Source organism: Protopterus annectens, chromosome 9.part0 (assembly GCF_019279795.1).
Source record: "Protopterus annectens isolate FY-2018-M chromosome 9.part0, PAN1.0, whole genome shotgun sequence".
Taxonomy (NCBI): domain Eukaryota; kingdom Metazoa; phylum Chordata; order Ceratodontiformes; family Protopteridae; genus Protopterus; species Protopterus annectens.
In genome coordinates this window covers 440,444,720-440,461,213 of record NC_056743.1, presented here as the reverse complement: position 1 = coordinate 440,461,213, position 16,494 = coordinate 440,444,720, and the positions used below count along the sequence as shown (strand labels likewise).

Sequence of the window (16,494 nt, the reverse complement as noted above, 5' to 3'; positions counted from 1 at the left end):
TTTTTGTTTAAGCAATTCAGTAATATGCTGCTGATACTTTAACATATGAAACTGGCAGTTTAAGGCCCTAATGGCCAAGGTTCTTCTTATCCCATATATCCAGCACACTGGAATCTCTATCAGAGAGGGTAGTTTTTTTAGCAGTAGTAGCCTTTATGCCCTTGGGTCCCTGTGAAATGGTCTCGGGATCCACAGTAGGATTTTTAAATAGGAACTGGTGACAGTCAGGAACCCTGTAATATCTATCAGGTTTTCTGAGAGCAGGAGATAGAGAGTCAGGGGCCAAGCTAGATTCCGAAAAGGCATCATCAACAAAGTCCAGTACAGGGGGGATAGCTAAAGGCCTGTGTTGGGGCAGGAGTAAGAAATCCCAAAGCCTCTTTTTAGAGTCAGAGTAATCCAGGCTTTCCCAGCGTAAATGCTCCCTAAGAGTATGCAAGGTTTCACCAAAAGAGAAATCCTCAGGAGGGGAAGCAGAGGGAATAGAATCCTCTGCATCAGAATCCTCTTATGTAGATAAGGGTAAATCCTGGTCTTCAGAGGAAACAGAAATTTCAGAATCCTGATCAGAAGAATCATAAGCAAAGTCAGTCCTAGGTCTGGGGGGGGGGGGGGGGTTGGCTTCCTCTAATTGTAATAAGGTCTTCAGCCATTCTTATCATTTGTTTTTTAGGCAAAGAGGCCTGACCATGCGGTCTGGGCATCTGCTTTCTAGGCATGGATCGAGTTTTAGGCCTTGAAGTAGAAGAGATGGCGTTGGTTTAATATGCAAGTCAGTAGGCCTGAATACACATTCAGAAGCCGGTGCCAGTACAGCGGCTCCGGACCCATCCAAGGTAGAGACATCCGCAGGTTCCACAGTTGAAGCATCTCACGGCATACCGGACTCCGAATGGGTCTCAGTAGAAGCCTGCGAATCTGAAGTAGCAGGTATCAGGGGCTGCGTAAGTGCCTCACTGAGTACCGGCAAACTGGCAACTAGCTTAGGAGAAGCGTCGTTGGCAACTTTGGACCTATGCGGTCTGTCTCTGTCTTTATCTCTGCATTTTTTCGAAATGTCGGTAGTCGGGTGGCTTACCAAAGCCATATCTGGACAATTGAACAAGAGTACCAAAATATTTAGAAGCGTAAACAGAAGAATAGTTTGTTTAAATAAGGCAGACAACTGACAGCGAGGTATGTCGTGGTCAGGGCCTAGGCAAGGAATGCAGTACGAATGAAAATCTTTATGAGGTATTTGCTTTCCACAAGAAATACAATTACTGACTTTTACTGACATTGGTTTACAGCAAGAAAAAGTTTCCCCAACGGGGTACTTAGCTTAGTTGAAGACTTTGGTTCTGAAACTCAAACGAAAATTTCAGGAGTCAGTCGACCGGCATTTGCGAACTGCTTCTGCTTCGGGCACCGCACGGCAAGAAAGACTCATGTAATGGCGTCGGCTGCATGCTTTACACCCCTGACTACCTGACACCATGGAAGACGAGACAGCATCCAATGCAGGACCCAAGACTTTGTTAATCAGGCTGACTGAGGGCTACTGCAAGCAGATAACCCAAATGTGATGACTGCAACAGTGAAACACGAAGAACATGTGAAATTAAAGTTATACTAAAGTTGAAATATATAATAAATTTTCACTTTGGTTTATACGTTTTAAGTGAAATTTTCACTTAGCTGCGAGAGATAACGGCTGACACATTTTGCAACAACAGCTGCAAACAAGATCTGGGGCAATATTGGAGAGGGGCATTGTCGGTAGAGTCTTGGCTCGAGAGTTTTTGGTTGGAGCAAGCTATGTAATGGCCGAACCGGTTCCAAGGATCGGAACCGTAACCCAAAGGTAAAGGATAAATGAAGATTGAATAATGATATCTGATGCTGTCAAAGGCAAGTACTCTCTAGTCATGCAACCCTTTTTAAAAACGTACAGATTAATTCAGTCTTCAAACAAGGTCTGACATTTGTGGAACAAAGTAATACAGCACATTCTCCAAGGTCAGATTTGGAAAATTCTCCAAATTCATTTTCCTTTTGTCCACGTAATTATGAACTTAAAATGAAATAGAAATTGCATGCTTATATATGGATACTGTTTAAGAAATAAGTCAGCACCATAAAGTTCCTCACAAACTCAAATAAATACTTACCAGGCCTTAGACGCTGGGTGTAGCCAATTCCAATCAAACTTGCATTGTTCACTTTGGCCTAAAGAAAAAAAAAAGAGGGGGGGTAGCCAATAACTTCTATGCAAATAGGTAAAACAAAATAAAAATAAAGCATGCACAATTTAAAGGACAATTCATGGCGACTACAGAACTATTGGTTTGAATACGGTAGCTGAAAAAACAGCATGCTGGTTGGCAGACTACAGTCAACAAGCAGACTGCCACAGCCAAGTTCCATTTCCAGTGCTACAAAAGAGAACAAAAAAGATCACGATTTCAAAGGAAATTAAAATCCTGGTCAAGTACAAAGTTAATCATCTGATATTCTATACATCTTAAGGGAATACAGAATTTTACACTTAAATCAACATTACAGTAGAACAGTAAATACAGACGTGCTCAATTTGAATTTTGTATTGCAAGAATTTGAATGCAAAAGTAGCATCTGAAGTTAAGCATGCAAAATGCTTTTTCCTTCTGACCAAAGCTCCTCACAACACTCTTGTAAATGGATATACCCATATACAACTCTTAAAAATCACTGCACACTCACGAAAGGACATTTGTCCGTTTACGGTGGCCTACCAGTTCTGGTTATTTTTGAAACCCTTTTCCCACAACCACAATTAGCATTTCAGACTCTTTTTCACTCAAGTAATGAGACACAAAAATGAGTGACAGTCTAGTTCTTTTTTCGGCTTTTAGAGGTCGCCATAGCAGATCACTGTCCACTCTTGGCAGTGGAGATTTACAGTATTGAGTTGCCAGCCCGGCACCCAACCTTCCACAGAAGGCACACACACGCACTCATGCCTATGGCCAATTTAGTGTGTCCAATCCACCCTACAGCATGTCTTTGGGATGTGGGAGGAAACTGGAGCACCCGGAGGAAACCCACGCGATCACAGGAAGGACATGCAGACTCCACACAGAAGGTACCCCAGCAAGTGACCGTCTAGTTCTAAAGAGTTTAAATGCGTAGTGAAGTAACTGCATTAATTAAACTCTGACCCGAGAAGAAATTTAAATTTGAAACATGGTTGAATCTACACAGTTTACACCATTATAAACAGTGTTCCCATGCTATGCAATCATACTCAACCTGTAACTTACAAAGTATTTTCAGAAACTAACTTGTCTAACTTAAGAATGATGCAACATTTAATTTGAAAAGGTTACTGTTGCATTCTTATGCATTTATGAAGTTGATGCCAAGCTCTGAATGGCTGAAAAATATTCAGTGCAATGTAGAAAGAAAAAACACATTCCATGATACACCCTAACACCTCAACGTGCTGAACAACTGTATACCTTCAATTTTTGTTTTGAAGTGTTTGCATAGATCTTTTTATACCCCAAGCAGACTTCAAAGAATTTTTCCTCAGGTAGATTGCAAATGTTGGAGTTGTGCTGCAGAAGAAAAAGGTAATTGGGAACATATTTTTGGGAGTGCAGTGATTTGGCAGATTTTAAAAATTCCCTCCAGAATACTGTCAGAAATACTGGGGGAAGCAAATGGCTGTAACCCAGGAAATGATTCTTCTAAGCTGGGACACCGGATCTGAACTATCCAGACATATTAAGACCTTAAGTTTAATTCTACTGGCTGCCAAAAAAGCAATTACTAGAAAAAGGATATCAAAATCTAGAGCAATCTGCATTTGAAGTAATGAAGACTGTAAAAGAGAAAAAACTGGAATGGGATACTTAAAAAGTACAGTTTTGTACCTACCATAAATGTAGATGTTCGAGTGCTAATACAGCTGCAGTCATTACAGATGGGTTCTCCTGCCGTCAGGCGGGTCCTCGGTCGGCCGAATTTCAAAGTCTATGTCCGGCGTCGGTTGTTGTCGCCTTCTTTCCTGACGTCAGTGCGACAGGGGTATATAAGAAACAGCAGACGCCATTTTCTTCAGTCTTTCTTGCCCCAGATGTCAGGTGCCCCAGAAGGAAGGCAATACATGATTTATATATAATAATGCAATGCAATATAATCAAAAAACAGTAGTTGCAAGCAAATACACTATAAAAGGATAACCCAATCAGGTTGTATGAGGAGGTGTTAGCCACTAGGCCTGTATCAAGAGGGGAGGGAGGGAGGGAAACCTGGACTGCAGCTGTACTAGCACTCTAACATCTACATTTATGGTAGGTACAAAACTGTACTATGTTCATCGTGCATACAGCTGCAGTCATTACAGATGGGTAGAATCCCAAAGCTACGCACAGGGTGGTAGGCACTAGGTGGAACTGGGAGGAGCCAGAATGCCCTGCAACACAGCAGTGGCAAAGCCTGCTCTAGTTTTGGAGTATAAAGGTAGATGGTAGTGTTTAGTGAAGGTATGCACAAAACTCCAAGTGGCTGCCTCCAAAATATCTTTGGTAGGAACTCCTCTGAGGAAGGCTGCAGAGGTAGCTGTGGCCCTTGTGGAGTGGGATCCGATGCCTGTAGGTACAGATTTACCATGAAAAGAGCAACAAAAACATATGCAGTGGCCTATCCATTTTGAAATTGTCTGTTTGGAAATTGGCTTCCCTTGAGCTCCTACAGCATAGAACACAAAGAGTTGTTCTGATTTCCTGAAAGGCTTTGTTCTGTCCAAATAGTAACGCAGCTGTCTATGGATGTCTAAGGAATGTAGCAGCCTTTCCCCTTTGTTTTGAGGGTTGGGGTAAAAGGTAGGTAAGTGTATGGCCTGATTTAAAGCTACCCTGGATACTACCTTAGGCATAAATGACGGGTTGGTTCATAAGGAAACCCTGTCCTGATGGAAGATGATAAAGGGCTGCACAGCCATGAGGGCTTGTAGTTCCGAGACCCTACAAGCTGAGGTAATAGCCAGAAGGAAAGCTGTTTTCCAGGACAAATATTGCAAATCTGTTGAGGCAGCTGGCTCAAAAGGAGGCAAGGTTAATTCTTCTAGAATGTAATTAAGATCCCAAAGCTGGGATTGGTTGTTTATTTGGCGGTCTTATATTCTTAGCCCCTCTGAGGAACTGTCTTAAGAGTGGGTGAGAGAATAAAGGTGGATCAGTGTTGTATTCTGCAGAAATGGCTGAGGCATGAATTTTGATGGAGGAGAATGAAAGTCCACTGTTCAGCTGCTCAGCTAGATACTGTAATATTTGAGGCAAATTCAGTTTTCTAGGGTCCTGGCCCTTTTTCTCATTCCAAGCGCAAAACCGTTTCCATTTTGCGGAGTAAGCTTTTCTAGTAGATGGCCTTCTGGCCTCCAAAATGACATCCTGCACCTCCTTGGACAGTAGGGTCTGTTGTGATGTTAAAGAATCTTCCATGCGGCCAGATTGAGTGTTTTCAGCTGACTGAAGAGTTTTGTAGCTGTGCTGAGTCAGAAGAAGAGGCATTAAAGGTAGGGTCCATGGAGGAGAATGCGTTAGGCTCCTCAGGAGTGGGTACCAGTGTTGTCTTGGCCAGTCTGGAGCAATCAGTATCATCTTTGGTCTGTCTGCTCTTGCTTTCAAAAGCACCTTGGGCAGTAGAGGAAGAGGTGGGAAGGCGTAAACTGTCCGTGCTGTCCAACTGAAAGAAAGTGCGTCCACTCTCCAGGCCTTTGGATGAAATGTCCTTAAGCAGAATTTTGTCAATTGATTTTTGTGGGAGGCAAAGAGATCTATGTCTGGCCTTCCCCACGCTTGGATTATCTCTGTAAACACTTGAGGATGCAACTTCCATTCGTGTGGGTCTGTCATATTTCTGCTTAGATTGTCTGCCAGCGTGTTTTCCATGCCTGGCAAGTTCTCTGCTTGAAGCTCGATTTGCAACTCCAGAGCCATGTTCCAAAGTGACATGGCCAGCCTGCAAAGGGGGTATGAATGTGTTCCTCCTTGTTTATGTACCACATTACTGTGGTGTTGTCTGTTCTTATCAATAATTGCCCTGGATGCAGAAGGTCTTTGAAAGCTGTAATAGCATTTATCACTGCTAGCATCTCCTTTTGATTGATGTGAAGGTGCTTTTCCTTTTGGGACCATTTGCCCTGAATGCACCGGTCTGTCATGTGCGCCCCCCCAGGCGTAGTCTGCGGTGTCTGTTGTGATGACTTGATTTGCTTGAGGCTTGCAGAATGGTAGACCTGTGTTTGTTTGGCATGCTTGAGCCCACCATAGAAATTCCTTTTGCAAACATGGAATTAGTGGTATTATTGTTTCCAAACTGTGGCTGTGTTGAGACCATAGGTTTTTTAGGTACCACTGAAGTTTCCTCATATGCAACTCTGCACATGGGATTAGAAGAATGCAAGATGCCATGAATCAAAAGAGCCTGCAGGATTTTCCTTGCAGTTAGCCTAGTACAATTTGCTAGTATCTTGAAGCATTGAGTTAGTTGCCCCTGTTTTTCTGGCGTAAGATAGGCCATCTGGGTGTTTGTGTCCAAGTTGGCACCCAGGAAAATTATTTTCTGAGATGGTGTTAGCCTGGATTTCTCTTTGACTGTGTATCCCAGAGAATTCAATAACCGCGTTACATAAGCCAGATGTTCCAGAAGTATGTGTTTGCTGTCCGCTTGGATCAAGCAGTCGTGCAAATAAGGGTACATTTGTATCCCTTGAAGTCTGCAGTAGGCAATTACTGATGCCAGGCATTTCGTGAATACTCTGGGCACAGTAGATAAGCCAAAGGGCAATGCAGAGAATTGATAGTGGATTGAACCTGCAAGAAATCTGAGGTATCTTCTGCAGCTATGTCTGATTGGGACATGCAGGCAATGCCTCCTTGAGGTCCAGTGTTACCAGCCAAGACTCCTTGCCCAGCATGGGAAGAAGCTGCTGTAAGGTGAGCATCTTGAATTTTGGTACAAGTAGAAATGTGTTTAGGATGGATAAGTCCAAAATGGGTCTCCAATCGGTTCCCTTCCTTGGTACCAGGAATAGTCTGGAATAAAAACCTTGACCTTGTTCGTGAGTAGGTACCTCTTGAATAGCTTTCATGTCCATGAGCTTAGAAATTTGTATTTGAGCCTCTGCCCTTTGACTGTGTGGCAGATTCGGCATGCCTCTCATTTTTGGAAGGATGTGAAAATGAAATCTGTAGCCTCTGTTCATAATGTCCAGGATCCATTTGTCTTATGTGACAATATGCCAATTTTTTGAAAATAATGCAAGCTTTCCTCCTAAGGGTGCTGCCACTTGAGCCTTGCTTGGCATGCAAAGGGGAAAGTCATTGGGTTTGTTTCCTGTATTGCTGTGAGCTATCTTCGCCACCTCTTGGTGTTGGAGATTGCCATTGTCTGCCTCTATACGATCCTTGAGATTGTCCTCTGCCCCTTGTGCGCCTGTATCTACCTCTTTGGGGCCTGTCCGTGGCTGGAAAGGACCAATTTTTTGAAGGCCAATTTCTACTAAAACGTGGTGGTTGTACCTGTAGAAAGGCTTTAACAGTTTGCATAGATTTAGCTTTTTCTTCCATTTTCCTTAGTATATCCTCAGCATTAGTACCAAATACTACATCCTTTTGTAGAGGAGCATCTAGTAATTTAGCTTTGACATGATCAGGCAAGGTTTGTTCCCTAAGCCAGGCATGTCTACGTATGACTGATTCTGTAACAGCAGCTCTACTTGAGGCCTCTAGAGCATCATAACCACATTGTAAGGTGTGCTTACCCACTTGTTCTGCACTATGCATCATATCCTGCAACTCCTTCAAATCTGGTTGTTCAGGTTGTGACATTTTATTTTTTAATTGTGATAACAGAAACTGTTGATATTTAAGTATATGGAACTGACAGTTTAAGGCCCTCATGGCTAGGGTGGCCGAGGTATATACCTTTTTTCCCCCACCTTTCTAAGGATCTAGTCTCTCTCGGAAGGTAATGGATTCTTAGCAGTAGAGGCCTTCATTCCCTTGGGGCCCTGAGAAATGGTTTCTGGGTCAGCAGTATGGCTTTTGTAAAGAAATTGGTGCGAGTTAGGAACTCTGTAGTACCTATCAGGCTTGACTGTGGCTGGAGGCAGGGAATCTGGATTAAGGCAGGCCTCCGAGTAAACATCATCAAGTATGTCCAAGACAGGAGGTATCGCCAGAGGTCTGTGCTGAGGTAGCAAAAGAAATTCCCTAAGCCTTTTCTTGGAATCTGAAAAATCTTGGCCTTCCCAATGGAAGTGTCCCTCAAGGTATGCAAGGTTTCCCCGAATGAGAAATCCTCTGGGGGCGATACAGAAGGAATGGACTCCTCTGCATCAGAATCTTCAAAAGGGGAGTATGGATGTTCCTCCTCATCAGAATGTTCTGAAATAATGGAGCCCTGGTCAGAAGAGGGTGATTCTTCCTCGACTCTGGGTCTCTTGTCCGGTGGGGGTTGGGAACCCCTGATAAGAGTAATTAAATCCTCAGCCATTTTAAGCATCTGCTTTTTAGGCATGGGGCCTGGAGATGGGCCCTGTGCAACAGGCCTCTTGGAGTGCATGGCTGATTTAGACTTAGTAAAGGCCTTGATAGAAAAGGAAGAGGAAGGTCTGAAGACACCATGGGTGGAGGTAGACCTGTCCACATTATGAGGCTCAACACTAACAGTGGCTTCGGTAGCTGTAGTCAGGGTGTGGGCCGAGGAACCTGCGGCCTCGGTTACAGAGGACACTGCCAGAGAAGCGTCGTCGGTAGTAAGGGGCTGTGTAGGTGCCTCGCTGAGAACCGGACCACGTGTAGTTGGTTTTGGTGTGGTGTTGGTGGAGGCCGCAGATCTCGCGTGTCGGTCCTTGTCCTTGCGTTTTTTGGACAAAACAGGAGTCAGAGTCTCCGACATTTTATAGTTAAAAGCTTTACCAAAAAAGTGTTGGGCGAACTCCGCCCGACGCTTAATAGTGCGTTTATTGAAAGTAGCACAAAAGCGACAGCCAGAGACGTCGTGGTCTGGGCCTAAACAAGGTATACAGAAGGAATGGAAATCCTTATGCGGTATTTGCTTCCCACAAGAAATACAATTGTTAACTTTGTCTGACATCGGTCTGAGCCAAGAAAAGTTTCCCCAACGGGGTACTTAGCTTTAAAGAAGACTTCGGTTTCCAAATTTTCGTAATTTCAGGAGCTGGCCGACCGGCACTTGCGAACTGCTTCTGCTTCGGGCACCGCGCGGCAAAAAAAGACTGGAGAAAATGGCGTCGGCTGTTTCTTATATACCCCTGTCGCACTGACGTCAGGAAAGAAAGAGACAAAAAACTGACGCCGGACCTAGACTTTGGAATTCGTCCGACCGAGGACCCGCCTGACGGCAGGAGAACCCATCTGTAATGACTGCAGCTGTATGCACGATGAACATCAGGAAGGTGCAAATTCAACAGAAATAAATGGAATTTTGGGAACTTTCTCTCTCCCCACTCTCACTTTCCATACCTAGCTTTGCTCCTGCTGAAATACTAATAGTAAACTGTCACCTTAACCCCTATAAAACATTTGCCATTGTATCCATCTACATCCCCCCAGGGGACAACATCCCTATCCTTGAAAACTTTCTCTTGGCTCACCCTAAACGTTCCTTACAAAACCATTATTAACTGGCAACAAATATAAACTGGACCACTCTCTTCCTCATCTCCTTCTCATAGTCTCAATCTGTATGGCTTCCACCAACTAATATCTTCCCCTACCAGGCACAACAGAAGCTCTACTTCAAGATCTATAATATACTAGATCCTTACTTCTGACCCTTGTCGCTACCATAACCCCGGCATTCTCCCCAACTCTCTAAGAGACCATTCCCCTATTTATATCCATAGACACTCCCAACACCCTCCCAAAGAACACCTTTACAGAGAATGTCGTGATCTGACTCACTTCAATCCAGTCAATTTCCTCTCCACTTTGTGAAACATAAACTGGTCCTTACTTAAACTCCCCCTTAATGATGCTGTACCCTCTTTCAATACTCTACTTCTAGATGTACTAAATTCCATGGCACCTTCCAGGAAAATCAGGGTAAAATCAAAATGTGCTCCCTGGTTAACTAAACAAATGAGCTCTATCATGCATCTGAGGAATGCTGCCTGGAAAACTTGGTCCAGAAATAAAACTCCTCCCTTACTCCAAAGCTATAAGGAACTTAGAAATAGGTGCAAAAAACTAGTTACCAGAGACAAAAAAATATTCTTTGCCTCTAACCAAAGTAGCCCACATAACCTTAAAAAAATTTGGGCCACCATAAATAATATCCTCCTCCATGGTGGTAATCCTCTTATCCCCAACCAGTTCTCTCAATATTGCCTCAGTGACTGCTGCTCTTTTAAATAATTATTTTAATGAAACAATCCAAATAGCTCTACTGTCTCCTCTCTACCTTTACATCCCAGTCCTCCTTCCTCCCAATACATTCTCCCTACAACCAGTTCCCATTGCCTTCATCAAATCCCAACTAAATAAACCTAAGCCCTGCTCTCCCCTCTGTTGAAAATCTACCTTCTTACCTTCTTAAAATTGCTGTCAATGTTACCGCTTACCCTGTTGCTATCCTTATTAATCGTTCTATTACTGAATCTCTTGTCCCATATGTATGGAAATCCTTCTACACGATCCTCTTCACAGAAGAGGAAACTCCACCGAGCCATCCAACTATCGGCGCATTGCTATTCTATCCCCCCTTTCCAAAATATTAGAAAAGTGTACACACACAGCTACCTAACAAGCTTCCTGCTTATTCCTCGACCTCTCCAAAGCATGTGATACTGTTGCTCACTCTAAACTGATAACTAAACTCTCTGACCTTCAGCTCTCCACCCCCTCTTTAAGCTGGTTTTCTAGCTACTTATCTAATAGAAAACAATCTATACGCTGGAAAACTGTCACCTCCCTGTTTCTTCCTGTTAACACCGGTGTCCCTCAAGGTTCTAGATTGGGTCCTCTCTTGTTCAATATTTTTACTAACAGTTTATGCTCTGCTACCAACCTCTCCAGACTTTTACAATATGGTGACGACTCAACCCTTATTACCACTGACCACAGCATCCCAGAACTCCTTGCTCTTACCCAAGACACTTTTACATCCATCGAAACCTGGCTCACTGATAATCAATTAATTCTAAATCCAAAAAAAAAAAAAACAAACTACTTTTCCTTCTTAAAACACTGGCAACACACAAATCACTTTTCTCTATTACTTCCCTCAACAATACCATTTATCAGAACAGAACCCCATGCTAAATTACTTGGTGTTATAATTGACGAATTAATATTCGACATACATATCCATCATTGCATTAAAAAAAAAACAAAAAAAAACACCACAAACATGGTCTTCTGTACCGTATCCAGAGACTGCTTTCACCCTCCACCAAACCCTCCCTGGCCCTGTCTCTTCTATTACCCTGTCTCTTGTATGCAAGCTCCAGTTTTTACTAACCTTTAGTCTTCACTTCTCTCTAAACTAGAGCAAACATACAATAAAATAGCTAGATTTGCCTCATCTCGCTTACAAATCCCACCACTGCCTTGCCCTTAAATCATTACAATGCCCTGAATTCCCTAAACAATTGTTTCTTTCTCAACTGCATATCACACAGTCGGTTCTTTATAATTCTACTTCCTGTCCCTCCATCTCTAATATTTTATCTCTATATAACCTCCGATGTCAACTTCGTACATCTGGCAAACATCTTCTTGCCATTTACAAACCGTCAAAAAATATCATTAAGTCCCTATATAAATACTCTAGCTCACACCTGGAACTCCCTTCCACTTCAAATAAGAAGCATCCCCCATAAGTTCCATTTCAAACTACAACTCAAACACTACCTTCTTAAGGCCTGGTCCTGCCCATGCCAAGCTCCGACCTGATCTCAGATTTATTCCTAAATGCTACTCTTGATTACTCTAGGTTTTTCTCTCTCTTTATCTGCCTTTGTTTCCTGCTCTTCTTTACAGTATATCTATAATCAGGTTTTTGTAAAGATTCCTACTCTGGGATTATCCTGCTGCTATTGTATTGGATTTTTTGAAATTTATATATAAATATAATGTCTTTGTTGATTTTATTTTATGTAAATGTTTCTCATTAATATTACTGTTGTAATGTTTAGTATTTGTATGAATTACTTTTTTTGACATGTCTGTAATTGTAATTGGAGCTTTTCTCCTCGGGTCTCCACTGAAAATGGGCCTTTGGCTCAGTTGGACCAACCCGGTTAACAAATGACAATAAATAGACAAACAATACATGCAGAATAAAGTTCAGAAGGAGTGAGGTTAAAGGGTATGCAAAAATGTAATAACTTATGTAATATTGGACTGAATGACATCTGTCACAGAAATTAAACATACATGTAATGTATAGTGTATGTAACTAGAGAATGTTAACATGATTCTTTCCTATTAAAGTTATGCCTGCATGCATCTTAAGTGATAATTTAATAAAGGTGTACAATAAAAATTATACACCTTCAAACATAGATTGATGTACTATGCAAACAATACAGGAGCATAAGATGTGTGGAAAAACATTTTGGAAGAAATAGGAAAAAGTATACAGTTTATTGCTATCAGGCCACAGCATATGTGGATTCAGTATGAAATTGCAGGGCTCCCTGCTGCACTTACCACAAATATGTGGTCCAGAAGAGCCCTTGTTACATCCACTTGATGGTTAGAGGGAGAACACAGTAAAAATATGTGTGCACCAGCCTGGTCTTGTACAAACCAGTGCTAATACTAGATCTAAATAATGAACCAATTTTGACCTACCACAAACTCATCTGCATGTTAGGTTAAGTAACAATGTTTTATACTTACTCATCAATACAGTGTCAACAAATGTTGGTAGTGGATACCACTGGTGAGGTGTTGGGGTATTTACTTTTGCCACCAGTGACCAGATTTAAACAGCATCTTGGGAGAGGTGCTAGTAAAGGTGAGAAAAAAATGACTAGGACAGTGTTTGCTTGCCTCGCAATGGCCCCCAAGGATTGAGAACTGGGTTCTGGAAGCAACCCCCTTTATTACATTATTATTATCTCTAGTGGAGACAAGACACTTAATGGTCATACATACAGGATTTAAGAATAGAGCTTCTGTGGGACTATATCGCATGCGAGCTAGTGATTTCCCCAAAGCCCACTGCACACCCTCTTCTGATGCACTGTTATGTATGCACAGGAGAAGCAGGGAATTACAGACAAATCTTACTGCCTACATCTCAGAATCCCCACTTCTTCCACAGTAGGGAAGGAAGATGAATGTGGAGCAGACAGTCATACACCAAAGTGGTTAAAACAGACCCACGTAATTGCTTTGTTAACTTTTTCAGCAAATTTCAGAATGAAATATTGTTGACAGCTAACACCAGAAGAATGCTCCTCTCCAAAGCCAGCTTGAAAACCAGCAATACCTCATCATATTTGCAAAGGGAGTCAATTTCTTAATGAATTTAAGCCCATATTTTCAGAAAGTTTACTGAAAATGACTTCCAAAATGGGTAACATAATAAAAGAGCTTCTCCTTGCTGCAACAACACAGTGACACTGAAGCCAATTATTTAATTAGAATTCTATTCCACACTCTTAATAAAACTATTCTAAAGCTTATCTGTGTTAGATCCAAGTAGGCAGCCTAAATCCCCATGGCAGCCCCCCCCCCCCACAGGCCCACAGGCAATACAATGACTAAAGCAAATCTACAACTATGTGCACCTCAGAGGACAGAAGCTATGAATAGAGTATCTATCACCTAGGATATGACAACAATTCTATTAGAAGTGTAAACCTCAAGACTTGTGCAGACAGTAGAAATATTAACAGTATGACCTGCTGAAAATGACGTTTCCCGACCAGATACAATTCTGAAGAGAGACTCAGTAGCTTTGTAAATGTTTTTCTCCTACAGTAGCTGAACTAAATCTCTAGTAATTTATTTAAAAAAGCGCAGAGGGGAACAATCAAAGGTAGGTACTAGGCTATCTGCCCGGGGGCATTTATAAGCCTAGCCAGAGTGTGTCGGCTTTCGCCACCCCATTGATTAATTAACTGAGCCTCTGTCAAGCAGAGCCAATGAAGTGATCCCAGGTGTGTATTTTCCATTACCCATCCACTCGTCAAGGCTTCTCTTGAAGAGTGTTAGTGAGGGGCTCTGCCTAATGTAGTTAGGAATTTTGTTCCAAAGCATGGGGAGTCTCTGACAGGAATCTATCCCTCCACCATGTTCTATTTATTGTTGTGGCGAGGTTTAGCTCACTAGAGCGCATGGCTCGCAGTGACTTGAATTTCTTTAGGTGGAGCATGTCCATCAATTCTGAGTTGGACATGGCTTTGTAAGTCTGGCAGAGATCACCTCTGAGTAAGCGATATGCCACGGAGTACAGCCGGAGTTTTTTCAGTCGGGCTGCATACGACATATGTTTGAGGCCAGTTAATCCTCTTGGTGAGGTGCTTTTGTGGTCTTTCCAGTTGCTGGAAGTGTCTTGTGAGGTACATCCGAAATGGGGCATTGTACTCTATAATGGGTCTGATGAGTGACGAGTAGTGGGGCACTATAACCTCTATTTCTAGATGCGAACCCCTTAGTAATTAGATGGGCCACATAGAAGGATTTCCTAACTACTTTGGCAATATGATTGTCAAAGGAGAGATTACCATCTACCTGGGTCCCCAGATCTCTTATTACCTCTTCTGTATTAAGGGGGCTGCCGCCTATGTGGTAACTCGCAGGTGTTTTGTTTTTCCCAAATGGGATGACTGTGTTTTCTGGCATTTAGCATGAGGCCATGACTTTGACATCAGGTGTCTGTCTCAGTAATGCCTTTTTGAATGATGTCTGTGTCAGCAGGAGAGTCAATTATGGCTCCCAGGTTGCAGTCACTGGCGAACTTGGTTAGCCATAGTCCTCTTGTTTTTGCCTGTACTTCTGAGAAATGTATGCCGAACAGTAGGGGTCCCAGAACAGAGCCTTGCGGGACACTACTTGTGACTGGTTTAGAGTCGGACCTGGAGCCCGCTATTCTTAATGAGAGAGTTCTGTCTGTAAGCCAGTTGGCAACCCATCTTGTGACGTAGGGGTTTATGTTCAGGCTGGTGAGTTTTTCTATAAAACACGAGTGAGGAATGGTGTTGAATGCCTTGGTGAGATCAAGGTAGGCTGTGTGAACCACCTTTCCCTCATCTATGGCCTTGGTGACTTTCTCGAAGAAGTCAACCAGGTTTAGGAGGCATGATCTGCCCTTAAAGCCGAACTGGGTCAGGTCAAGTGTTTGGAGGTTTCCAATGTCTTTGTTAATGAGTTCCATGATGATGCACTCCATAGCCTTGCAGACCAGGATAGTCAGGCTTATGGGACGATAGTTACCAGGGTCATTTTTGTGGCACCTCCTTTGTGGAGCGGAATTAGAAGTTATGTACTTACCATAACGTTCCATCTGAGTAGGTGTATTCATTTGTCTGCAACCTGTGGGTTATGGATCCGATATCGGATCCGAACCGGCATGGTTTTCCAGCTATGGATCCGAGCTCTCAGCACCTCCCCTCACCCATAATGCCCTGCTCTCCCTACATGACCTCAGATCGAGTTTGCCAACAGCATGAAAACCCTAAAAAGGGTAACACATAATATGCAGGAAACTGAAAAGGCCAGGGGGATAGGAGGGCGGGCTGGTTGCAGACAAATGAATACACCTACTCAGATGGAATGTTATGGTAAGTACATAACTTCTAAATCTGAAGTAGGAGATTCATTTGTCTGCAACCTGTGGGACAGAGTCCCCAGCTACCTAAATCTTGGGCAGCCATCATGGAAGGATATTCCGGAGCACCGCGGAGCCAAAGGATGCTCTACCCCTAGATGTAATATCCAACTTGTAGTGGGAAATAAAGGTATGAGATGAAGCCCAAGTGGCTGCTGAACAAATATCATCCAGAGGAATCCTAGCCTTAAAGGCCGCCGAGGTAGAGACTGACCGGGTTGAATGGGCATGTACTCCCTCCGGTGCGGGCCTTCCAGAAGCTTGATAAGCCAATAAGATGCACTGCGAAATCCAGCGTGATAAGGAGACTTTAGAGATTGGCTTGCCCAAATTAAATTTAGCAAAGGAAATAAACAACTGGTCGGATTGCCTATGACCAGCTGTCCTGTTTAGATAAAATCTAAGTTGCCTGTGAACAATGAATGAAGCTTGTATTCACCCTTGTTTTGGTATTTCGGAAAGAAAACAGGTAGGTTAATGGATTGATTAATATTTGCTTCAGAAGCTACCTTAGGAAGAAAGGACGGGTTGGTCCTGAGGTATACACGGTCCGGATGAAAGACCAAGTAAGGAGGCTTGGCCGATAAGGCTTGAAGTTCTGAAACTCTCTTGGCCGAGGTAATGGCTACTAAAAAGGCAGTCTTGAAAGATAAAAAT

General features: G+C 42.9%; 1 protein-coding gene across 3 annotated transcripts in view; it reads right to left on the bottom strand.

Moving 5' to 3' along the window:
* Positions 1–16,494, bottom strand: part of VDAC3 (voltage dependent anion channel 3) — a 1,015,607-nt gene that overhangs the window by 180,802 nt on the left and 818,311 nt on the right. For all 3 annotated transcript variants that reach the window (XM_044082980.1, XM_044082982.1, XM_044082981.1), the window contains one exon: positions 2,151–2,208. In XM_044082980.1, coding sequence (XP_043938915.1) covers positions 2,151–2,208 — 58 coding nt within the window. The remainder of the gene's footprint in view (positions 1–2,150; positions 2,209–16,494) is intronic.